Source organism: Astatotilapia calliptera, chromosome 2 (assembly GCF_900246225.1).
Source record: "Astatotilapia calliptera chromosome 2, fAstCal1.2, whole genome shotgun sequence".
NCBI classification, from domain to species: domain Eukaryota; kingdom Metazoa; phylum Chordata; class Actinopteri; order Cichliformes; family Cichlidae; genus Astatotilapia; species Astatotilapia calliptera.
In genome coordinates this window covers 28,045,872-28,070,604 of record NC_039303.1, presented here as the reverse complement: position 1 = coordinate 28,070,604, position 24,733 = coordinate 28,045,872, and the positions used below count along the sequence as shown (strand labels likewise).

Genomic DNA, 24,733 nt, shown 5'->3' with positions numbered 1-24,733 from the left:
CTGTGAAAATGTGACTTACAGTAGGAATCCACACTCGGATTAAAGCAACTTTTTCTGCATTCAGGTCGCCCTTTGTTCTCCTTTGTGGTCGATATGTTTTGATGTCCCTCGATGCTCTTTCCTCTCTTTGCTGTCATATATTCTCCAGCTGGGTGACGGGCGAGTGGCAGAACTGCAGCAAGCCATGTGGAAAGACGGGCATGCAAGTCCGATCGGTGAGCTGCGTCCAGCTTTCGGATGACAACACAACACGTGCTATCCACAACAAACACTGCAACGACAACCGACCAGAGTCGCGCAGATCCTGCAACCGATTTCCCTGCCCCACCCAGTGGAGAGTTGGACCGTGGTCACAGGTATGTGGGCTAAACTAGAGCCTTCAAGATGCTTGCACTTTATTCACATTTTGTAAGTAGTTTGTGATGATTTTTTTGCATTGTGTGTTTATTTTTTGTATCCCTAGTGCTCAGTGACATGTGGTAATGGGACCCAGCAGAGACAGGCTTTGTGTCACACCAGGGACAACACCATCGGCCTGTGTCTCGACAGTAAGCCAGACACCATAAGAGTTTGTCGCCTGACACCGTGTTCCAGTAAGTGTTGTGCGAGCCCACCCTGTGAGTATTTTTTATAGGTTTAAAATGTCCAGGGTACTCACTTCATTAGGTACACCTTGCTAGAACTTGGTTTGAGCCCCTTTTTGCTTTCAGAGCTGTCTTAGTTCTTCATGGCACAGATTCAGCAAGTTGCTGGAAACATTTCTCAGGGATTTTGGGCCATAATGACATGGCAGCATCACACAGTTCCATGATGTGATCTCCTCATTCCGCCACATCCCACAGGTGCTGTATTCGATTGATATCTGGTAACTGTGGAGAACTATTGAGCACAGTGTACTCATTAATATATCCAAGAAACCAGTTTGAGATTATTTTAGCTTTGTAATATGGCACGGTATTTTGCTGGAAGCAGCCATCAGAGAATGGGTACACTGCTGTCATAAAGGGATGGTCATGGTTAGTAATAATACTCAAACTGGCTGTGGTGTCGCCACACCTGAAAAGTGATATAAGACGGATGGATCCATGCTTTCATGTTGTTTACACTAACATTTGACCCTACCATCTGAATCCTTCAACAAAAATTGAAACTCAACAAACCAGCCATGTTTGATGTTTTTTCAGTCTTCTGTTGTCCAGTTTTGGTGAGACTGTGTGACTTGTGGAAGCACCCAGTGTGGTCTTCTGCTGCTGTAGCCCTTTTGCTAGATTTAATGTGTTATGCATTGAGAGGTATTCATTGCATACCTTGGTTGTAACAAGTGTTCATTGGAGTTACTGTTACCTTGCTATCACTTTAAAGCAGTCAAAAGGCATCAACAAAGCATTTTCTCTCAGAGAACTACTGCTCACTGGTTTTGACCATGTGTACATGCATAAATGCATTGAACTGATACTTGCATTAATGAGCAGTTGAAAAGATGTACATAATGAAGTGGTGCTATAGATATATTTTGTTTCTCTCCATGTAGAACATGCAGAATTGGAAATAGATTACATTCCGTTTTTAAAAAACCAAGATGGTAACACTAAGGGTATTCCACAAATCAGTGAGGGGCTGTGTCCATCTTTTGTATAGTGCCTATGGTTACCACAACACCATGTTTCTTTTTTTAAGTTTTACATGCAGTTATTTCTGTGACAGCATTCTCCTCCTAACCAGCTACTTGCCTAAAAATGTAACTAAAGATGAAGTAAAACTGCTTGACTAACCAAATCAAGATTAAAAAAGTAAGAAATAAATAAATAGAAAGTCATAAATATCTAACAAAGTGGCAGCATAACAGGGGCAATAGTCCACAGTGTGAGAGTCCTGTTCTTGCCTTGCTTTGAGCCACCATTACACAAGCGCCATGTAATCTGAGTATGGAGATTCTGCTCATGTCACCAACAGGTAATTTGGTAAAGCTTGAAATTGGCCTTCAGCTGGTATTGTTGGCATGATAATACACATATAATTTCAACACATTATGTGTCGCGACCATGTAATAAATTGTCACAAGGTCGCTGTCATTGCATGTAAATATGTCAGTTCAAACTGAACCGATTTTAGTCGTAGCTTCAGCTGAAATGTCAGAGACACATTCTGGAGGCGTAATATATTTAATAAACAGATAAAACTAAACTAGATTTAGCCCCTGGCATCAGTGTAGAAGCTAGGTGTGATGGATGCTAAAAGAATTAAAAGGATAAGGATGAAAAATTGTTACATATTGCTCATGTTCCCTTATAGTCGTTCTTAATGTTTCCATGCCTCTCTCCATGTTTCTCTGCAGAGGGCCCACCAGACCTCAACAAGAACGGCAACATTTTGATCCAGTGGCTGTCACGCCCCAACCCCAACTTCCCGAAGATCTCCTCACGTAAAACCTCCCTCTATAGTTCCCAGCCTGGCCTCCACAGCAGCAGCTGCAGCTGCATGTCTGTCCTCTGCTGGGCCCTGCCCATTTCTGTCCTCCTGTCCCTGCAGGGCCGGCCCCGGCTGGCCCCCTGACCCGCCCCCTGCCCCAAGCCTTGTGCCTGTGCCACGCCCGTGAGCGAGCGGCAAAAGCTTTCGCTTCTCTTTTGGGTGGGGGGGATGTTGTCTCTCTCTCTCTGTGTCTGAGACGGCTCTGACTGGGGGAGGTCTCTGGCTCCTGCGTGTGCTAGTTGGTTCTCTCTTGCTCTCTCTCTCTCTCTAACTCTCTCTCTCTCTGTCTCCTTTGTGGAGCATTGTGTTGTAACCGCTGGCCAGTCGAAAACTCAAAAGATGAACAAAAAATTTGATGTGAAAAGGATTTCGTAGTGGCAAGGCGAACAAGTTTTCATTGGCATCTCCTGAGATGTGTCGAAGAGCCGTTCACGTGCGAGGGGACCCCCCCCCCCTCTGCATTCGGCGGCCGTGATTTGCGCGAGCTAGCTGCGTGCTATCATGCAGCTGCGCTTTTTTCTTTTTGTAGCGCATTGTCAATGTGGGGGAGAAACAGGTGTCAAAATAAACAGAAAAGGTATAAATATCTATATAGAAAAAAAATATATATATACATATATATATAATATGAAAGCTTTACTGTGAATGTGATCTGAGGACATCTTTGCTAAAGTGCTCATCTGACATATTGGTTCCATTTGGGGATGAGAGTGGTGTCTCATCCCACGTTCCATTCTCAGATTGACAGGAACTCAGCACAGAAGCAGGAAGTGAAGTCAGTAAACCTTTTGATTTTTGTGGGAGGGTCTTCTGAGGTGACGACACAAAAAAAAAGAAAAAGAAAAGAAAAGAAAAAAGAAGAAAGAAAAAAAAAAACAGGGTAGTTTGACCAATTGAGGTTGCTTCCCATTTCACCTCATCATCAGCCATCCTCTCTTTGACTGTTATACAAAAGTTCAATAAATGCAGCTTATTTGTGCTTGCAGACTTTAAACAAATACATCTATAAATATATTTGTATTTATATATAACTATAAATATAAATCTATATGAGTAACAATAATATTAATAATGTTTTACCATGAATAAGCTGTAGCTTATTTGCCTAAAATCTTTGGACTGCTATTGATCGCTTAGATCCTTGACTGTTATGTGTATTTTTTTATTGATTTTACATGAATACAGATGAATATTTAATAAAGGTAAAGTGTTTTGGGGGAAAGGGTTAGACCTATATTATGCAGGACTTGGTCAGTTATTTGCCTCTCCATTTTCTCAGATGGATCAGTGGTTTACTGTTGCTTCTCGTTTTCTTTACGGCCAGGATCACGTTTTGTCATGCACATTTGCGTCCATCACCTGTGTGTTTGTATCAATCCGTGCGTGAGTGCACTGGTGTGTGTGTGGGTGCGCGTCTTTGTGCATGTGTGTTTGGGAGGATGTATGCGTTAGATGAATGAGCGTCCTTAATCGTTGCGTGTTGTGTGTGTGTGTGTGTGTGTGTGTGTGTGTGTGTGTGTGTGTGTGTGTGTGTGTGTGTGTGTGTGTGAGAGAGAGAGAGGGTGCTTCATCATTTGGGCTTTTACACATTGCGATCAGATACAGAAATACCTCATAAACTTTGATTTTAGAGCGTCCGATGATCTCATTTTATTTTGGTGAACATTGAAAACATGAACAATGCCTTATCTTGGATTGAATGTAATGGCATTTATCTGTGAAAGAGATGGCTTTACTCATTCAAAGTTTCACTCGGAATAGAGGCAGCTTCAAACCAACGTAACAAACTCACACCCGCCAACCATCAAACCTACCAAGATGATGTTGGACCAATGTCCGACTACTGGGAAGGGTTTCCAAGGGCCTAGGGTATTGACACATGTGGCATCTAGAAAAAAGAAAAAGAAAAAAGAAAGAAAAAAACACTTCAGACTTGTCATTGTATTGTGAACACATATTTCTGTTGTGACTATGTAGCGAGCTATCCAAGGTTTCCTTCTGCTGGAGTTGGACTGTATGAGACCAAGCCAGACCTAGCAGTGCGATACTGTATATAACATTGGTGTTGACTGTATTTAATAATGTTCATGACTGTTATCTTCTTCTATAATATTCTATACTATGGGTAACTGTTTCGTGGCTTCACTGGCCTGCTGCGTGGGGCTGGCTAACGTTTGGCTAACGTTGAAGAAACATTCAGATGGACTACGTGCACTGCGTCTATATGCACTTTGATTTATCAGGGAAATTTTATTAATGTTTTGTAAATGTTTCATATGACACTTAATGTGCCATTCCAGTTTTTACATCAACATGAAAATTATGTGTTTTATTTAAGCAGCAAATATCATTTATGTATTTCATCTTTGTTTGTTTTCTTTTGTTTTCTTTTTCTTCTTCAATCGATAAACAGATTGACTGGTTGATTTCCAAGTAATCAAGTGTTTTACCAAAGTGACTGTGAACTTGTAACTTTCGATACAGTTGAATTATTTTTCTTAAGAAAAAAAATATATCTATATATTGAGAGGGGAGGGCGGGGCGTACATCTCATTGTTTCAGTTCCTGTCATTCTCAAAAGCAAAGTTGTATCAATAAAAATCGTTTTAAAAAGTGTGATCTTTCTCCTAATGGGAATGTTCACTGGTTAGATTTTTTTTGTCAGATTGGTATATACTGCAATAAGAAAGTAGTTATTTTTGACTGGCATGGTACAAAAAGGGTACAAGTCAAGTGGTAGACTTAATATTGAACTGAAAATGTTGCACGTCTGAAAAAAATGAAGAAACACATGAGCAGAAGCAGAATTAGATGAAAAATCCTGATCTCTTATAGGTGCAACACAAGACTGGCGACCCTTATTTTCCCATTTCAGTTGCTCTGGATGAATCTCATCAATGCTCTTGATGTGTGGATTTTTCTCCTTTTTTCTCCTTCCTGCATCCTCTGCTAGTGGTCTGGCTTTACTACTGTACTTCTAACAGCGTGAAACCAACATGTACTTTCACTCACATGTGCATGGATTTATGTCTGCGTAACATGAGAGTAATGCCAATTTGTAACAATATAGTTTTGTTCACGTTCTTTAGCATAGAGCAATCTCACACACACATATTATCGTAGCTTCTACCTCTCTGTTCAGCTTTCTGTTTTTTTGTTTACAGGCCGTTGTCATGGAGACCGGTCTGTCTTCTGTCGCATGGAGGTGCTGAAACGCTACTGCTCTCTACCGGACTACCAGCGCATATGCTGCGAATCCTGCAGCAATGTCCCTAACATAGTGCCTGTCCCCAGCTCCACCCCCAGAGCCACATCCATCACAGTTACATCTCCTCCAACCACAAGCATCCCAAGCTCTGGCTTCACCACCTTACAACCCTCCAAAGCTGTCATCACATCAGTTTCTACCATTAGTTCACCGTCTACTGCTCATCCTCCTACATCTTCCCCTACAGCTCCTCATGCCACCCCACTGAGTACCGCACAAATGATTACCATTCATTCACCGGCTACCACCAGGGCCCCTGTTTACCCTACAACTTCTTCCATAGCAATCACCAGGGAGTCCACAACCATTCGCAGTGTTACTACATATCCTCTACCTTTGCCTCCTCCAGACATAAACAACAGCACTGAAAATCTGGTGCACACATCTACAAATACACCAGTAACATTTGGTTTGAAAACGGACACAACAACAACCACTCTGCCAATGACCCAGCCAGCAGAAAACAGTAAAAAGACAGACATCCTACAGAACTCCAAGCCTAAGAAGACTATTCCGCCAAAGAAAACCTTGAAAAAGATGAGTCCAACAAAGCAGAATCCAAAAAAGAATACGACCCCGAAAAGCATTCCAGGAAAACCCTCTATACCAAAGCTCAATCCCAAGAAGAAGTCATACAGTACTCCAAAAAAGGTTACCTCAGGAAACACTTCTCCGAAAAAGACTACTCCATCGAGCACTACTCCGAAAAAGACTACTCCATCGAGCACTACTCCAAAAAAGACTACTCCATCGAGCACTACTCCGAAAAAGACTACTCCATCGAGCACTACTCCAAAAAAGACTACTCCATCGAGCACTACTCCAAAAAAGACTACTCCATCGAGCACTACTCCGAAAAAGACTACTCCATCAAAGAATGTTCCCAAAAAGACTACTCCAGTAAAAACTACTCTTAAAAAGAATACTCCATTGACCACTTCTCCAAAAAAGACTACTCCATCAAAATCTTCTCCCAAAAAGATTATCCCATCAAACAATGCTCCCAAAAAGACTACTCCATCAAACGCTACCCTCAAAAAGATTATTCCTGCTATCACGTCTCCAAAAAAGACTACTCCACCAAACACTACTCCAGTGAAAAAGACTACTTCATCAAGCACTGCTCCCAAAAAGGCAACTTCAGCAAATAAACCCCCCAAAAAGACTCCAGGGGAAAAAATTAAACCTTCCCCTAAAAAAGATGCTCCACCAAATTCCAATACTCAAAAGAAAACTGAACCAAAGATAAAAGTTACAAAGCACAAGCCACCAAAGAACCCAAAACCAGCACCCAAAAGTGGCTTAAACTCACAGGCAAAAGTTAATCAGAATATATTTAAGGTGGTAAAGACTTTTCCAAAAAAGAAAAAACATCATTACACAACTACTCCTCCTTCAACCAAGCAACCACCAACAGAGGACTTTTTTTCTACTATTTCTTCCAGCATTACCTGTACAACGATAAGCTTCCCTTTTCCCTGAGTCAAAAATCAATGTGCCATACAACATTAATAACGTAGAAGTTACAAATGAAACTCCATGTTGGTACCATGACAGCACAAATACTGGACCAACAACACCCAGTACTTTCGATGATCTCGTAATACCCACTGAAAATAGTTTGGTCGAGGATGTCACAATGCCCAGGGAAGCCGTGCCTTACATAGATGTCCCAGTGACTAAAAGCGTTGACGTTTCAGTTACCAGTAGCAACAATCGCGATGGTGGTGACATCACAGTGTCTTACACTAAAAGCGGCACAAACGTATTAACAAAGCCCAAGGTTAACAAGAGTAGATTTAAGGTGGTAAAGACTTATCCAAAAAAGAAAACACATTATTACATAACTACTTTCCCTCCCTATTCAAGTGGGCAGCACCCAATAGAGGATCTTTCTTCTACTATTTCTTCAAGCATTACTGGTACAGCAATGATCTCCCTTTTCCCTAAATCAAGAATCAATGCCCCATATGTCAGTAATAGCATGGAAGCTACAGATCAAACTCAATCGTGGTATGATGACAGTGCAAATGCTGGAACAACAACACTAAGTACTTTTGATGATCTCGTAATACCAACTGAAAACAGTTTTGTCGAGGATATCACCACGCCCAATGAAGCCATGCCTTACATCACTGTGCCAGTGACTAAAAGCGTCGATGTTTCAGTCCCCAGTGATAACAATCCCAGTAGTGATGCCATTACAGTGTCCTATAGCAAAAGTGGCGTAAACTTAAAAGCCAAAGTTGATAAGAGTAGATTTAAGGTGGTAAAGACTTATCCAAAGAAGAAAACACGTTATTACACAACTACTCTCCCTCCCTCTTCAGAAGACAATGGTAGCAATCCCAGTGGTGATGACATCACCGTGTCCTACAGAAATGTGGGCGTGGTCAGTAACACCATGGTGATAGAGGACAGCCTCACCATGGCATTCCCAATCATAAATGGAGATGACATGACAGAGCTAAGCTCTTCATCCTGGCTGGATCAGGCGGAGTACATCCCTGCGAATATACCTGTTGACACAACATCTTCAAACACAGGTACTGCCTCACCTCCCACCACAAATGCAAACCCAACAACCCTCACCACCACCATCTCCACTCTAAGACCTCCACGAAGTGCTGAGAAAAACAGTGAAGACAACTCGATCGATGTTTTTTACAGCAGGGTCATCAACTCGGAGAGCGACATCTCTCAGAACAACTTGATCCCAAAGCATCGGATCAACCTTAGAGAAAGAACCAGGAACAAACGCATTCAGGAGCTCCTAAAGGAGAAGCGAAACTTTCTCTTGAGGATGAAGAGAGGCCACGCAGTACAATAAACCAAGCCTTATCATTTCTCTTATAGAGATGAACACTTTGTCTGAAAACACCGCTTATCTGCCACAATGCTTTCTAATGGGTAGTTCCACCAAAAAAAGAAAGAAAAAAAAAGCTGTCATATCAGTCAAATGTTTGCACAGTTGCTTTGAGTAAAGCCCTTTAGGGTACCGATTGCTGCAAATCGCCTTGCCTGTGCACACACAATAAAGAGAAGCAGAAGGAATTAAAAAAAATGTACATCCAGGATTACAGCACTTTACAAAGCTCGGCTTTTATTTCCCTAAACCACCCTTTGTTTTGCTTAAGAATTCAGTGATAATGTAGATTTTAAAAAATGACAGTGGTACTGACACTCGCACGGCAACAAAATCTACCACCTAGAATCCAAATTTTCATCCCATTTCAGATTACAGCCCAGGACTGCAGTTTGCACAGTACAAATATGAATACATTTCAGTTGAGTGGCCAATACGCAAAGCAGACATTTAGCTTCTATTTCACTTAACTGCAAACTAAATTGCAAAAGTTTACACTGGTTGGATTCTGTTGTCATTTCCAGAGCAGTTACTTATCTCTCAGGAAGTAAAGCTACAGTATGACAGTTTGATGAGGGACATTGCCAAATACTTGGTGCTTAAATAGTAAATTATAATATGTCATTAAGGTAAGCAGTACAAAAAAATAACCAGAGAAAAAGAAAAAATACGCATTTTTATTAAAACATTTTTACATTCAAGGGTGCTTTGTTTGTCACGGCTGCTAAAAGCGATGTCCCTCATGCATTTATTTCTATAGGAAAACTACAAAAATTTAAAAGGAAAGTATGCAAGGCTTTTTATGGTATCTCTATCCAAAGAAAAACTTTGAAGGCCAGTTTGTTATCTTTATTTTTTTTTTGTATAAAAGGTTTTGTTTGTGCATTTAATGTGCGGCAACTGCATCTACAAGTCTTCTTGTACAATACATGTATATATGAAACAGAAGTTAATGTTTACTATTTATTAAAGACTAAGTGCCTGTGGTATTTTGCAATCACAAGCGTGATTTTTGTTATTGTGGCACATGACAATACGGACACACAAACCAGCCATGGACTCAGCTATTTGTGAGTAGCCATCAGAATTATTACAAGCTGTCCTTTAATCTATTAATATTCCTTTTTAAAATTGCAATACCTGGCACCAGGTACACATACAAAACATAGAAGCTAATTCCTCTCAACATTGCACTAACATTTCTCTTGCTTTTCTTTATGACAACAAAATCTGATAATGTTAGGGCCATGATTTTTGATGTAATGTTATTCCATCCCAAAGGTCTGATTCTGTTCATCTGGACATAGCGTTTTCAGTGGGAGAAACATTTCGTCACTCATCTGAGTGACTTCTTCAGTCTCAGCTGACTGCAGGTTTCCCCAATCTTATAAACAGTACATTTGCACAATAACTGAAACTAGCACAGCTGAATGAGCAATGGGCTGTGAGGTCAGTTCCTTGATCATTAATATGCAAATTGTCATGACTGTTGATTAATGGCCATGAGTACCATTCACAGAGAGCTGGGGAATGACTGCAATCACAGCACTGTTAGATGGCAAAAGATGTACCCTTAGGCCCCCTCCTCGATTCAGAGATAGTCTGTCCCTTTTCACGTAAATGGCCTCCTCGACTCCGCCCTCAAAGCAGCGTTCCTCCCTGTCTAGAATGTGTACATCCTCATCATTGAAAGGGTGTCCACTGGCCTGTAGGTGTATTGATCATTGATCAGTGGTCTTTGATCAGTGATAATAGCAATTTCATATTAAATATCAAAGAACTGACATCACAGCCCATTGTTCATTCAGTGGGTTGGCTTCAGTTATTATGAAAATGTACTGTTTATAAGGTTAAGGTCAGGTGAGACTGAAGTAGTCATTGGATGAGTTACGAAACGTTTCTCCCATTGAAAACGCTACGTCCAGATGAACAGAATCAACCTTTTGGTATTTCTTACCTGTATAATTGAGCATGCATCAAGACAAATGTTATTACATGTTATTACAATCAGGGTGTTACCTGTGTAAGTAAAGCTACAGTATGACAGTTTGATGAGGGACATTGGTGAATACTTGGTGCTTAGACAAAGTTTAGATGGACAAAATCTAAGTAATCATGGTAAAAGTGTTGGTGTAGCATGACCAGGAAATAAACTGACCTGAACTTTACAAGATATTTGACTTTGGCAACCTCTGGCAACCTTGTATACAACATTTAGCCCAGGACATGAATTACCTTTCCTTTTTCTTTTTCCTTTTTTGTAATTAAGATTCATGACTCTCTTATGTCATATGGGTTTTACTTTGATCACTATAAATTTCATATGGTCTATACTGTACTGGGTGCACAGGCCAAGCTAATAAAACAGCTGCTATGCATGACATTTTGTAACAGAGATAAGCAATTAAAGTGAACTTTTTAGGCTTCACATTTATTTATTCACATTTTTACTTATTTGCTCTGTCTTATTGACAGTAAAAATTGTTTTTAAATAAATAGCTTATATGAGGAAGTATTACTCTAGCGATATTTGCAAATGTATCTGAAGAGCTGTGAAACTGTGTCTCAACCACTGTGTCCTTAATAATCTTTGTGAAATAATTTGGAAATTTTCAGAATATGTCGGTGCAGAAATGTACGTCCATGAAAAAAATCTAATGTGTGAACAAATTTGAAAATATACACTGACAAAATGCATTTGTTGAGCTGCAAATGTTTACGCATATTTGTGACCCCACCCCACTTAGTGTGCACTGTGCCTCAGTACTTTATATTTATTCATTCTACGCACCGAAAAATCTCTACATACTTGGAAATACGGATTGGGAGATTTTTCTTTTTCTACACACGTCAAAATATGATTACGCAACAAGATTCCGAGAAAACATTTTGCAGAATAATCAACACATTTAGAAATCTCAGTGTGCATCCAGAGTTTCTAATCACATTACAGACACCTGGACTGAGACACACTTACACAATTCTCGGGGGAAACATTTGCAAATTCTGCAACCATAATACCATCGAGCACATACTCAGATTTAGAAAACAAAGTTCAAACTTCACTACGGTACAAACGTTCATTTACATGCTCCCTCTGTTCTGTTTCTGAGTTTTTCAAACCTGGCTTGTACAGTCTATCATAAAGTGCCCACGCGACTCTTGCTACAGTCATTTCCATTGTTCCATTGTATCTGTCATCAGAATATTAAATTTACTCATAAATGCTTCACATGAGCATGTGCATCAAATTAAGGCTGCGTGGTCAGCAACGCTGGCTGTCAGATTTCATTTTGTGCCACTTGGAGAGAAACAAAAAGCACAGTGTGTGCTTGCAATGCTGTTAAGTGTAATATTTGTATCCTCGTAGGCTCAGTTGTTGCCCTCCTCAGGTCTGAAAAGAAGAGAAATATTAATTTACAGTGGAATGTCAATATTTGCCACATTCAATGGCATAATGAAATTTATTCATTTGCTCACACCAGTAAATTTTTGGATCAAAATGATTCACAAATGAAAGTCTATGTTGAAAGGCGTTCCTGAACTCAATAGTCAATCAATAGTCCTCCAGAAATCAAAACCACTTCAATAGAGTAAAACATATGGGATCTATTCCAAGTATATGACATTTAAAAGTCAGCATTTTTCTCCTAGCATGGTGTAACATGTTCACGCAGCCTATTAATTGTGAACCAAACATATGACTTTTTTTTGTTGTTGCTTTTACATCAATTTGACAAGTTTGGTCTTATAACTTATAGCCTGCCATTTCTTCAGAAAGTAATCCTGGATAGCCCCTGTAAGACCAAAATGGTTCTTAAGTTCAATGTTTTCTGTAAGACTTGGAAATTTATTGAACAAAAGAACGTTAAGACTGTCTAACTGACCCGGTTTGACCCATGTTGGTACGATCGATAAAGAAGGTCGTTGAATCTTTCATTCAGGAGGAATCAAATCAGCTGTGGTCCACACGCACACAAACCACATGTGCAAACAGAATCTTTCCCAGAAACTAGCAGCTTTACAGGTGCAGAAGAGGAGTTCATAATGAGACGGGGAAAAGCAGATGGGCGAGTTCCGGGAACACTTCAGTTAACCAGATAAAGAACAAACTAAGTGAGCAAGATGAAGCCCAGAATTACATGTTTATGAAGAGAAACAACATAAACATGTGTAAACCGCCTGGGATTTTTAAGAAGACACCTTGAGGGTATCTGTAGGCAACATTTCCTGTTTGGAAAAGCAACAGCCTTTATTTCCAAACAGGTTTCCTGAAGGATGTGTTTGGTTTTTTTGAGTTTGAGCAAATGTTTAAGCAGGATCTGAACCAGCACTAGTAAAAATATGACTGACCTTAGCTTGACAAGGCCTCTGTAAAACAGCAGAGCGCTTTAGATTTTGTGATAAAGAAAAAGAACTAAAGGCAAAGCAAGTCTTGCTTCAAGCAAAAAAGCCTCTCGAGGTCCAAATCTATATTATTTGGCGACATGAACAAATATGTCTCATGGTGTACTGAGCCTGGTTATTGTTTGTTTGTTATATTTTATGTGGATTCTTTTTTAAAACTGACTCATGGCTTTGGGACTAGCTAGTAAATGACAGCAGTCCTGGCTCATTACAGTGCTGTATACTCAGTAATGTACTCCACAGATCACAAGTGGTGAATAAAAAATGCAAATCACAGAAAACACCACACAAGAAAATTTAATTAAGTAAGACTTCAGTTAATTGTGAACCATGAATTTGATTAGATTACAGTCATCCACATAAATATGCATTTTCAAACCGGACAGCTTGTATGCAGAATGATGTACGCATTATACACGTGTTATTTCTCTCCTCTTGTTATTTTGTCCACTCCCTATAATTTGATTTCTTTTTCTCAATAATTTGCAAACAACGTTTTCTTGGAAATAATCATCTTTCTGTGGAAAATTGCACTCTCTGCCCTTCAGAGGACAACTGCTGTATCCAACCATTTCCAAGAATCCCTCAGGCAGCACATTCAAGCTCCCTTCAGCCGCAAAACACAGCCATCCTCCTGTGACTGTCTAATTCTTAGTGAATACACAAGTGGTTGTAAATATGGGGCTAATGATGGTGAGAAGATATGCATAAAACAAGACTGAATAGATGTGTTTTACATCAGCTTTAAAAGTCCAGACTTGCAGCGTTGTGACAGTGCTGACATTATCTGTAACCAGTCACACGGTGTTGTAAGCTGCATATAAACTGTTAGATGAATGAACAATTCACTTTTTTGAATGAATAAGTATTAAACTTTAATACTGTGGTAGATACGGATCTGCTTTTTTTAAAATGACATTTATTAAAAAGCACAAAGCTGTATTGTAAAAAGATTTTAGAGTAAGTAAAAAGCCCATGGGTTTTAGCAATCATAACCACAACCTTTAACAAATGTTGGTTAAAAAACACAAAAAGTAATTCAAAATTTTTGTAAAGCTTGGAGAAAGAAATGGGCGGTTGATTTTACATTTTGGATTTTTGGACTAACTAACAAGGTAGCTGTCTTAAGTTTGAATTTTGTTATCCAAAAATATCATGATGTAGCTGCTAATTGGAAGTTGTTCTGAATGTTGAATAGGACTGGTCCCTATATTGCGCTCTTCTGCTCAAACTGAGCACTCCAAGCGCTTTATACAACTTGCCTCATTCATCCAAGTACTTTTTTCTATGCTCGTTCTATGTAAGTGCTTACTATCTAACATTCACACTCCAATAGAGGCATCAGAGAGCAACTGAGGGTTAGCATCTTGCCCAAAGATATTTGGCATTGAGGTTTGGGTTGAACCACCAACCTCTGGATTAATAGGTGACCTGCTCGACCTCCTGAGCTACAGCGACCCCAGTTCTACACTACACAAATCATATCATATTATGCTCATGTACAGTTGAAAGCTATCAGAAAGTGGGAGCTTGAGAATAATAGCCTCTGGTATGCTCTTGATAAGTCAGCTATTTCCCTGTAAACACACATAGAGCTACAGATATCATCACAGCTGTTGCTTAAAATAATCTTTTGTTTGTTGTTTCTTTCAGAAATTTGCTTGCTGCTGTTTTTGTAAGAACTAGCTCGGTCATTTATGTGCCTAGTGTTTGTCATTAGCAAAATAAGCATCAACTTGTGCAGTCAGTGTGGTGCCTGTTTGTATTAAACAGTCTGAGTGATGTAACTGAGGCAAGCCAGGCACCATTGTGTGCATGTGTGTGTGAAGCAAATTTAGTTTCTTGTGACTAGTTCATTAGAGGTCTATAAAAAGACAGAAATCTTTCTATAGGCTGATATAGGCAGATGTGTGACTCATTTTATACATTATAGGTCACGCTGCCTCCAGCACACGCCCTCACACACACGTGCAGTCATCAATACTGTAAGGGGGGAAGTGTTTCCCCCAAACACAAGGGTATATTGTTGTTTAAATACATGTTGGTTTGTCAAGTGTGAGTGAGAGAGAGATAATTGAAGGTCCTCGTCAGGCGATGAGAAGTGGGCTACTGGAAGAAGAAGGCACAAGGTGGCAAGAGATGAGAACAGGGCTGTTGGAATGCTACTACAAAAGTAACCCCAACGGAAGAGGTTACATGAAGAGGAGGTGTGACCTATGGAATTTTCAATACCCGACATCCAGACTGACGACGAAACAACTACTAGCTTAGTGTTCCAACATTCGGAAGAAAGAACTGCTATCACAACTGGAGATTGATGAGATACAACACAAATGCTACGGCAAGGGAAAGCCAGAACGTCAGGTCGCGGGGGAGATACGAAAGAAGGAGCACTGAGTGCAAGACGAGCTGACCTGAAATGCAGGATCATGACGAAGGTGGAAACTTGGACCCTCTGTATCCACTTACCAAGACAAAGTGAAGTACCTTCCGAAGGTCTACTAGAAGATGTGAATGCGGCATTATGGACAATCCATAATGCGACCATCACCAAAACCAACTAGCTGATCTACACCATGGCAGCAGTGATCACAGAGATGCTTGGCAAAAAGATAAACAGCCAGAAGAAGCAGTGGCCTCCATGGAGAAGGATAGTAGAGGCCAAGATCAAGGTGGCAGAGAGGGACAACTATCAGAGTTGCAGAAACATGCAATGAAGAAAGTGACGCCTAAGAAGTACAAGCTGCTTATACCTGAGGCATTGGAAACTGCCACACTAACGTTTACAGCCTTAGCCAGTCGATTGAAGAGATATACCAGAAAGACAGATATCATAGCAGATAAGATGAAGAGGCACATGATTTAATACACGAGCAAAGAATTTGTAGGAATACCAGAGGGGTGAAACACCAGCTCCTGGTAGATAGATCCATCCCTGGAGACTACAAAACCAGACTCACCAACCTGTGCACCACCTGGGTCCTGAGGAGTAAACTGAATGGGAAGAACAAAATCCTGCTCATCAACTCCCATGCCCTGCCAGGGATCAGACACCCTGCTGGGATAATAAGCTGGCCAAAGGAGGAGAAGCTAAAGATATCAAGATAAGGAAGCTTCTGACCATGCATAGAAGGGTTCACCCCAAATCCAGCACCCTGAGACTGTACGGTAAGGAGGAAAGCCGAGGACTGGTGTGTCAGAACCACAGTCCAGGATGAGACAATAAATATCTTGAAGTACATCAGGAAGATGGCCACAACTGACCGACAAAAACTGAATCCTCTTTACAAGCAAGAAGTTTGCCCAGCAGAATATTATCGTTTAAGATGAACGACCCAAATAAACTATAAAAGAGGCTTCTAGATTAAAAGGAAATCAATTCAATTTTAGCAGCAATGAAAGTCTGATTAGGAGAAATGAAAAGTATTGTCCCACCACCTGCGACCCAGTTTTGAAGTCTTTACCCAAGTGACAAATAGCAGCCCCGTTTACCACGAACTGCAGAGGAGGCACTGTTTTTGTTTACGTAACTCTCTTTATGTCTGCTCCAAATCCTCGAAATGCTCTTTTTTTCAAATAGTCCAGTTTAAGACAAGCTAAAGTGTTTTTGGACGAGTGTCTAAATGTGTTTTTAACCAGAAATTCAGACTGTTTCCTGGTGGGCTCTGAGTCTTTGTTTCTGTAAACTGCAGTCTGCTAGTGCATGCCACTGAGTATTAATGAAACATAATAAAACATAATAACACAATAAAACACGGTCTATGAAAACTCAATCAGGTGTAAAAAGCATTTCAATTTTTAAAGGTCTAAAGAGTCAGAAATGTATCTGCAGAGGGGAACTGTTGACTCATGTGAATCATGAGACGGGTTTCCATAAGTCAGTGCTCCCATGATCACTGCAATGTGTTGTTTGCATTATGTGCACACACACGCACACGCATAAACACACACACATGCATACACAGAGCAAACGTACCCATCTGATCAGATTATCTGCATGATGTATGTCACAAACTTTACACAACATGTTTACAGCTCTGCAGTCCTTTTTCCATTTTTGTTTTTAGAAGGAATCATTCATTTTGGCACATTTTACCAAAATTACAGTGGCTGACTGTGTTCATTTACAATGAGACATTTTTAGAAATGGCGTCTTATAAGATGAAAAAAAATGTGGAAAAAATAAACCTGTCTCCACTTTGTTTGTTTGTTTTGTTGTTTTCTTCTCTTCCTCTCTCCCTCTCTCTCTCTCTCTCTCTCTCATCACCCCTCCTTTGCTACATCTGTGTCTGAGTCTCCTTCCTCTTCCCTATTTCTTCTGCATCTGTTTTTCTCGCTCCATCAAAACAGTCAGCCAGAGACAGTGCTGGGGCTGAGGAAATGGATGGTGTGTCTATTTTTAGAAGCAGGGAAGGAGGGCAAACCAAAAGTAAGCGAGAGAGAGAGGGAGCAAGAGAGAGAGGGAGGAGGAGGATGAGGTGGAGGAGAGGGAGGGGGGATGTGAGGAGAAGATAAACCTGCATTCTGCCTCTGCCTCTGGTCAGAGACAGTTGAAGCTTCACAGCACAATTAACAAGCAGCAGCAGATGAAAACAGAGGATCGTAACTAAAATTGAGGAGACAAAAAAAAGAGAGGACGAGAGCGACGGATGCAGGCTGCTATTTAAAGCTGCACCAGGAGAAGAGACAAGAAAAGATTCGGTGGACTCAACAAAGATCATCCGTAAAGGTGAGTGTGAAGGCAAATTGAGCAGAAAACCTTTACATTATTCCTGAGAATGCATGACGAACACACACACAGAGTGCCTGTTTTGTGCTTCAGCCTCGAGCTGCCGCCGTGGAACCATTTTTAGCTGTTGTATACAGAAGGTGTGGTCTATATTTAGCAGTGGTTACACCTTGGAAGAAACTGGGAGAGGCTGGCATTTTGGTTTGGCTTGCGCTATTTTTGTCATGAGGTCAATACAAGCATATATTGTTGGCTACGCTCTGGGTTATAACAACTCGGCGCTCCACACTCTGAAACAGTTTGAGGCTTTATGTGTCTGAGATCCCACAAAACAGTCATCTGTGTGTGCAGCCTCTCACTGGGATTGTTTGTATATTGAACGGTCAACACACACAACTCCAGAGTAAGCAGCGCACGGTGCCTGAAATGAAGGGAAGGGAGAGGAGAGGCTTCTATGTTTACCTGGTTTTATCGATACAGCCAGCAGTTGTAGTCGGTTGTGTTTTGGGAGCTTCGGGCAATGTGAGCAATGTCCAGATGCACATTATGTCATTAGAAAAACACATTAGACTGATGAGGTGATTAAACAAGAGGCTTTTCAAAAGAAACTGAGGAAAAATTTTTGCAAATACAATGCAACACAACAGTGTGTACGAATGAGAAATTAACTCCAGAAGTTATAAGTCAGTTCGTGAGATAATAGTGCACAGATTAATCTTTTTATTTGTATCGTGTGGAGACACATATTGCAAGTTTCGACATAAATGACACACACAAACAGGGCTCTCACTTTGTAAACTAGGAAGTAAGATTGCATACGCTGCATCTGACCCTATCAGGAATGTGTCACATCTATCAAAATATCCAGTTTTCCAAATGGTGATTATATTTTCCTAAAGGATTCTGCTTTTTTGAGACTTGGATGCAGTATTTCACATTACACAGTTTTTTTCCCCATCTAAATGAGACCTCTCCCGTCTTGTCTTTCTCTCAGCTATGCGGCCGCGGTCCAGACTGCTCTCCAAGAGGAGACTGACACTGCCCACAATCAGAGAGGGCAGCGAGGAGACGGTTAGAGATTTGAACGAAGCCAACACGCTCCATAATTCTGGTCACTGCCAGGCTTTGTCATCGGAGGACTACCTCCTCTCCATCTGCCACCTGGCCCACCCCACTTTTCCCAGCCGGGATGTTTCCCCGGACACTTTCCACACACAGCAGCAGGACACTGCGCAGCAGAAGCTGAGGCCATCGTGGATTGAATACAACTCGAAAGAGGAGGCACGTGCTGCTGATGCGCAGCAGGCAGAGGGGAAAGAACTAAACAGACAGCTGAAGTTTGGCAACTCTGACCCTCTTGAGTATATTTATGGACACCAGAACAGCTTCTCTACCCTCTCAGGAGGTAGGAGGAGAGCATTTGTCGAGGGGAGGTTTATGAGGCAGCACGGCAGCGTATGGGAGAGCAGAGTGTGCGTGCGAGCCCACAGCATTGCCCTTGGTTCAAATCCAGATTTCCCACAACAACATAAGAGCAGTTGCTCTGAATTAAACAGCAAAACTGACACTTCAGTTCCAAACATCTCCCCAAAACACACCTTGGCCAGGTCAGAGGCCAGCATAGCTTGCAGAAAGGCAGAGGGAGAGAGGCTGAATCCAGCCATCAAACAGTCCCTCATCTCTCAGTGGATCTCTGACTGCAGGCTGGCATGGAGGGAGGCACGCACTCGAGCCTGTATGCTTCCTGCCATTGCTGAGGTGTAGCATGTAAATGGACAGTCAATGTGACATTCTCCAGTAAATTATTCTAATCTTTTGTGTCAGTGCATGAGACATTGACATTAGGAGACACATAGAAATACACATTTGAAAAGATACAGAGACAAGTAAAGACTACTACAATTGTCCATCTGTAACATTATATCAGTGTTAATATTCACTATTACAACCTTTCTGCTCTTAATGTATGCCAGTGATCATAACAAACCATGAAAATGAGCAATTCTGTAATGTCCTTTTTAATATCTTCCAGTGTTTGTAAATGACATGAAGAAATAAAGCAGTCTTTTGATACTCTCTCTCAGATCGTGTGAAACGTGCTTTTCCCCTCAGCTGCAGGCTTTATTTTCCTGCACACGGAGACCCTTCAGAAATGAACTCCACTCTTGGCTCTGCTGGTGCCAGGCGCCGAAGTTTCTATGGTAACTGTCATGGGATCCTGCACTGGTAAACACAAGTGTGGAGAGACACGGGCAGAGCAAAGATGGCACCGGTGAACCTCAACATGCAAGATGCTGGTTATTTATTGCTGCACTGGTACGACAGCAACAACGATGCATGCAGTAAGGTATAACTGGAAAAGGTGACGCTGAAGGACGCAATGCCACACTAATACATTTTCACATTCCAAAGCACAAATGATCTGCATGTAGAATAAAACGGTTCAATGAGGCGTGTGCAGAAAAAACTTAACAGGCCATGGCTGTTCTACTAAATAAGAGACACTAGAGGGCAGGCTTCTATCATTACTACTCAAGAAAACACTTTGCATAACTGATTCATTGGACATTTTATAACAGTAAATCTCCTGTAAGCCGTTCTTACTCTCTGTATGGTAAATAATTATTTTCAAAGACTATCAGTTTAGGGATTTAAGGGTCAAAGACAAAGTCATAACTGTACTAACAACCGAATGTTTTGGACTTGAGTCCAAGGTTGGATCCAAAGAAGGCTGTATGCTTTCAAGGCCAGGGTGTTGATATTTAATACATACACCATCTGTAACTTAAGTTAAAAGGCGACTATAAAGTAGAATAATACGCCATTGTTTGAGGTCAGGGGCAGAGGGTCAGTTCCCCTAAACCAAGCAACCCCCCCCCCCCCCCCCCCTTCATTAGTGTACTGCACTGTGCAAAAAGTCTCCAGCTACTCATTATTAACTCAAGAAGGTTATGTTTTTGGTTGTGTGCGCTCATGTCATCATTCTGCCTGTAACTAAACTTAACTAAACTCAAAAAGTTTTGAATGAAAGACTTTATAGGGGTGTAGATAGGAGTCATATTAACAATCCATTCAAACCTGGCTTACAACCACCAAGGTCTTCAAGGTCAGCTTAATAATTTATTGATCCAAAATTGAAAAAATGCCTTATAACTTAAAAATTTAGATTCTTACAAGACTGATGAGCTGTATAAGGATCTATAATAGCATGTCTTATCTGACCTCTGACCTCTCCTTGAAGGTCAATAGACTGATCTAAGTGTAAAAGTAGTAATAATTCTATATAGAGCTACTTGAAACTATGTTTCTTATTTCACTGTTTGTATTGACAACATGTCAGCATATAGGGAATCATATTTGTGGATTCTAAATATCATGTTACTTTATTATGACTTTAATATGTACATTATAATAACAGGTTACAATTTAAACACAATAAAATACAATGTTCCTGCATAAGTATGTAGATATACTACATTGTTTGTATACTGCTTATACATGCTTAAAAAACAAATTAAATTTCTGATGAAAACATTTTTTTCACTTGATGTTTATCATTAATATTCCAAATAAATTTTACTAAACATTTAATGAGTTCTATACCTGTACTATATCCATATAGATAAAAAAAAAAAAATACAAAAAATAATGGTACTCAAACCTATGTCAAGTAAAGGCCTGCACTTTGCATTTGTTTTTGCTGAACTACAATCTGCTTAAAGCATCTTTAAAAAGAATAAAAAAAAACAAAATGAATGTATAGAAAATACAATAATGACGTAAATGAGGAGAGCGAGCTTGCCTGGCAGACGTCTGAGGGCGTCTTGTCTCCTTATACCGTATTTTCCTTCCAAGCTTTAAAGTGGTTTCGAGTCATATTTCTCAGGCTTCCTGAGGGTGTTTTAGAAGTTGTAGACCTTTGAAGCAGTGTGGCAATGTGATGTGTTTATAGACATAGAAGAGAACAAAAGGCAGAAGAGTTCTGAAGGTCCTAGTAATTAAAGAAATTAGAAGAAAGCTTTTCTGACAGTTCAGCCTGTGTTGAAGTTGATCGTAAGAAATATTAATTTTCAAGCTCATTAGAATTGTAAAAACTCAGTTTTTGCCTTATATATTATATTTGCTATTTTCCTAACAAAACGTGTATGGAAACTAGTTGGCTCAAGACTTTTGAACAGTGCTGAAGAAAGTACTTTAAAACACATTATGTGTTTTTACATTATGTGTAAAAATGTAAAAACACATAATGAAAACGCTCCACAGAGCGTTTTTTCTTCTGTTGATCAATCGGGGTTACTAGAAAGTAGCAGCAGTGACTATGAGTACCGAATATGATTATTGTGACTGGAGGAAGTAAATCATTTTAGTTCTTCCGTACGCAATATTTATATGAGCAAAATAATGCCAAAAAAGTTGCTGATTGTAAGGTTATTTATTTCTCTGAAAGCAATGGCTTTTAAACCAAATATCAGATTTTTTTAATAGAGTTTGGGACTTACTGGTAGTATGGGAAACCTTATTTGCAGCAAGATTAGCATACACATTATTATTACTGTTGCCACTTCTTATTATTGCTTAAGTAAAAGAAGAAGAGATTTGTTGGGGGGAGAACCACAAGTACCCTGAGAATGAGATATGTTTTAATCAAATATATATTTGCTGTATATAATGCTTAGTGTGTGTGTTAGATTTCTATGTTCAGTGTTGCACATGCAGTATCATGTACTTTCCCTGGTGTTGATACAACGTTATTATAATGTTATTATAACTGAAGAATTCTTTCAGCCAATAAAGGAAGAAAAAAAAAGAAAAACACCATAAAAACCATAAAGAAAAGAAAAGATGTGTCAGCGTTAAGAGGGAGAAAGATGTGGTGGTTGCAGGAAAATATTCTTAGCTGCATTTCACACTTACCTCAACAGGAAGATGAGATCTATTTGCATCAAACTGACAGTTGACTACTAGTAAATTATTAATAATTGTTATTATTATTTAGATTTTTGGTGTATATTTCAGACCGTCCCTCAAAGGGTTGCTGATTTTAGTTTTCAAAATCATATTAAATTATTTTCTTCGTAGCAAGTGTTTCAGTAAAGATTTTCAACTGTCAAGACCCAGTGTGTGATTTTAGTGTTCCCTTAATTTCCCTTGTTTTTGAGCAGTATAAATATACCTTAGTAATTTACTAAGGTTTTGTTTTGTTTTTTAGGCACACTATGTTAACAGGTCAGCAGCCTGTTAGCCCTGCAACACACTGGTGATTTGTCCAGGATGTACCCCGCCTTTCACCCTAGCTCCCCCACCCACCCAACCACCGCGACCCTGATAAGGATAAGCCAAAGCGAATGGATGAATGGATGGACTAAGGTAACTCTTCCTTATCTAAACTGTTTTCTACTACATATTTCAACTATATAGTACCACTGATCCATAAACAATTAAAAAATAAGGAAGCATCTTAACCATGTTGTGAAAAAAGTTCACCACACTTGGGAACCACACATACACATGTGAAACTTTTCACAGGATTCTTTGCGAGACTCGTGAAAAACTCCCCATGATTCAACAGCTCGTTGAACACATTTAACAGCAACAAGTTGACACGGGTTTTCGGTATGACTTTTGAAAGATTCGTCTGTCACATTGCTGAGGAATTTCAATGCCCTCTCTTTACAGTGCTTCTTAAGTTCATTGAGGTTTGTCGGCATTTGTTCATGCACAGCTCTCTTGAGGCCTCTCCGAAATATTTCAGTCAGGTTGAGGTCTAGCTTTTGCCTGGGCCATTGGAGCACTCCAATTCTTTTCTTTTTCAGTCAGCTTTTTGTTTTGTTTTTATCAAAATTAATTCATTATGCAAAATGTTTAAGAAATAAATGTCCATGTGTCTTTGCCTGTTCACACAAACATTCAGCATACAAGTTCATCTCTGTGAGAATTTTTAATTGTTATGCAAAAAGGTTTAATGTTCTCTTGTAATGTATCATATTACCACAAAATGTCAAAATGTTGTACCACCAGCCACAGAGCTGAGGAGTGGGGGTGGAGGGTGGGAGGGTTGGTATCCAGTGCTGTTTTGAGCATCATAGGCTTGTTGTGTGACCCAATTTCACCCAAGCTTTGCCTGTCAGACGGATGACCTCACATTTGACTCTATAAAACTTTAGCATACAAGGATTTCATGGTCAATTCAATCACAGCAAGATCCCTGTGGCTGCAAAACAAGCCCAAATCATCACCCCTCCACCACCGTGCCTGACAGCTGGTACGAGGTGTTTGTGCTGTTATGCGTTTGTTTTGTAGCAGACGTGGTGCGGTGCATTATCACCCAACGTCTGCACTTTGGTTTTATTGGTTTCATCTATCCAGATCCATCTATCCATTGTTCCAGAACTCTTGTTGTTTGTTCAGATGCTACTTGGCGAACTTTGGCCACGCTGCCGTGTGATTTTTAGAGAGAACAGTCTTTTCCAGGCAATCTTTCCAAACAAGCCGTACTTGTTCACTTTTTCTTAAATTATGCTGTCATTAACTTTTCTTTCTTATTTTCTTTGTTCTTTGAATCCAAACCTGAATGCTTCAGAGCAGCAAACTTTCAAAATGTCCGCTTTTATAGGTGTGCCTGCACTTGCTTATGATGAATGGCTTGAGTGCATCTTATTTCCTATGGAAGTGTCAAGTTGTACCATTGTGTACTTTCACCTGGCTACATAAACTCTTGTGAAAACTTTCGTTTACATCTTCTCAACCTTATGAGTTTAGATCACGATCTAAACAACAAAGCCTGAAGCAACAGCTTTTATAAAGTTGTAGTTTTTTAATTCAAAGCCTTTGAGTTGGAGTCTGCATGACTTATGTGCATAAAAAATTTGAAAATCCCTTTAAATTGTTTCCTCTTTCCTTTTCCACAACAAGAAATATTGTTTAGTCGCTTTGTATTTCATCATACCTCCACTCCTACTAAGAAATATCACTTTTTAAATGAAATGAGAAGTGC

General features: G+C 40.0%; 2 protein-coding genes across 6 annotated transcripts in view; both read left to right on the top strand.

The window, feature by feature from the left end:
* LOC113036107 (A disintegrin and metalloproteinase with thrombospondin motifs 2-like) overlaps positions 1 to 9,592 on the top strand; it is a 138,968-nt gene extending 129,376 nt beyond the window's left edge. For 4 of the 5 annotated variants that reach the window (XM_026192209.1, XM_026192201.1, XM_026192192.1 and 1 more), the window contains 4 exons: positions 149 to 356; positions 464 to 593; positions 2,336 to 2,422; positions 5,634 to 9,592. In XM_026192209.1, coding sequence (XP_026047994.1) covers positions 149 to 356; positions 464 to 593; positions 2,336 to 2,422; positions 5,634 to 7,219 — 2,011 coding nt within the window. In that variant the 3' untranslated portion in view covers positions 7,220 to 9,592. The remainder of the gene's footprint in view (positions 1 to 148; positions 357 to 463; positions 594 to 2,335; positions 2,423 to 5,633) is intronic. The other variant, XM_026192216.1, reaches the window with a different exon arrangement.
* A 7,917-nt stretch (positions 9,593 to 17,509) lies between these two features.
* LOC113029384 (uncharacterized) lies at positions 17,510 to 19,822 on the top strand. The gene is made up of 2 exons (XM_026180228.1): positions 17,510 to 17,739; positions 18,734 to 19,822. The coding sequence occupies exon 2, from the start codon at positions 18,736 to 18,738 to the stop codon at positions 19,501 to 19,503; it is 768 nt and encodes a 255-aa protein (XP_026036013.1). The 5' UTR covers positions 17,510 to 17,739; positions 18,734 to 18,735; the 3' UTR covers positions 19,504 to 19,822.
* Positions 19,823 to 24,733: the final 4,911 nt, after the last annotated feature.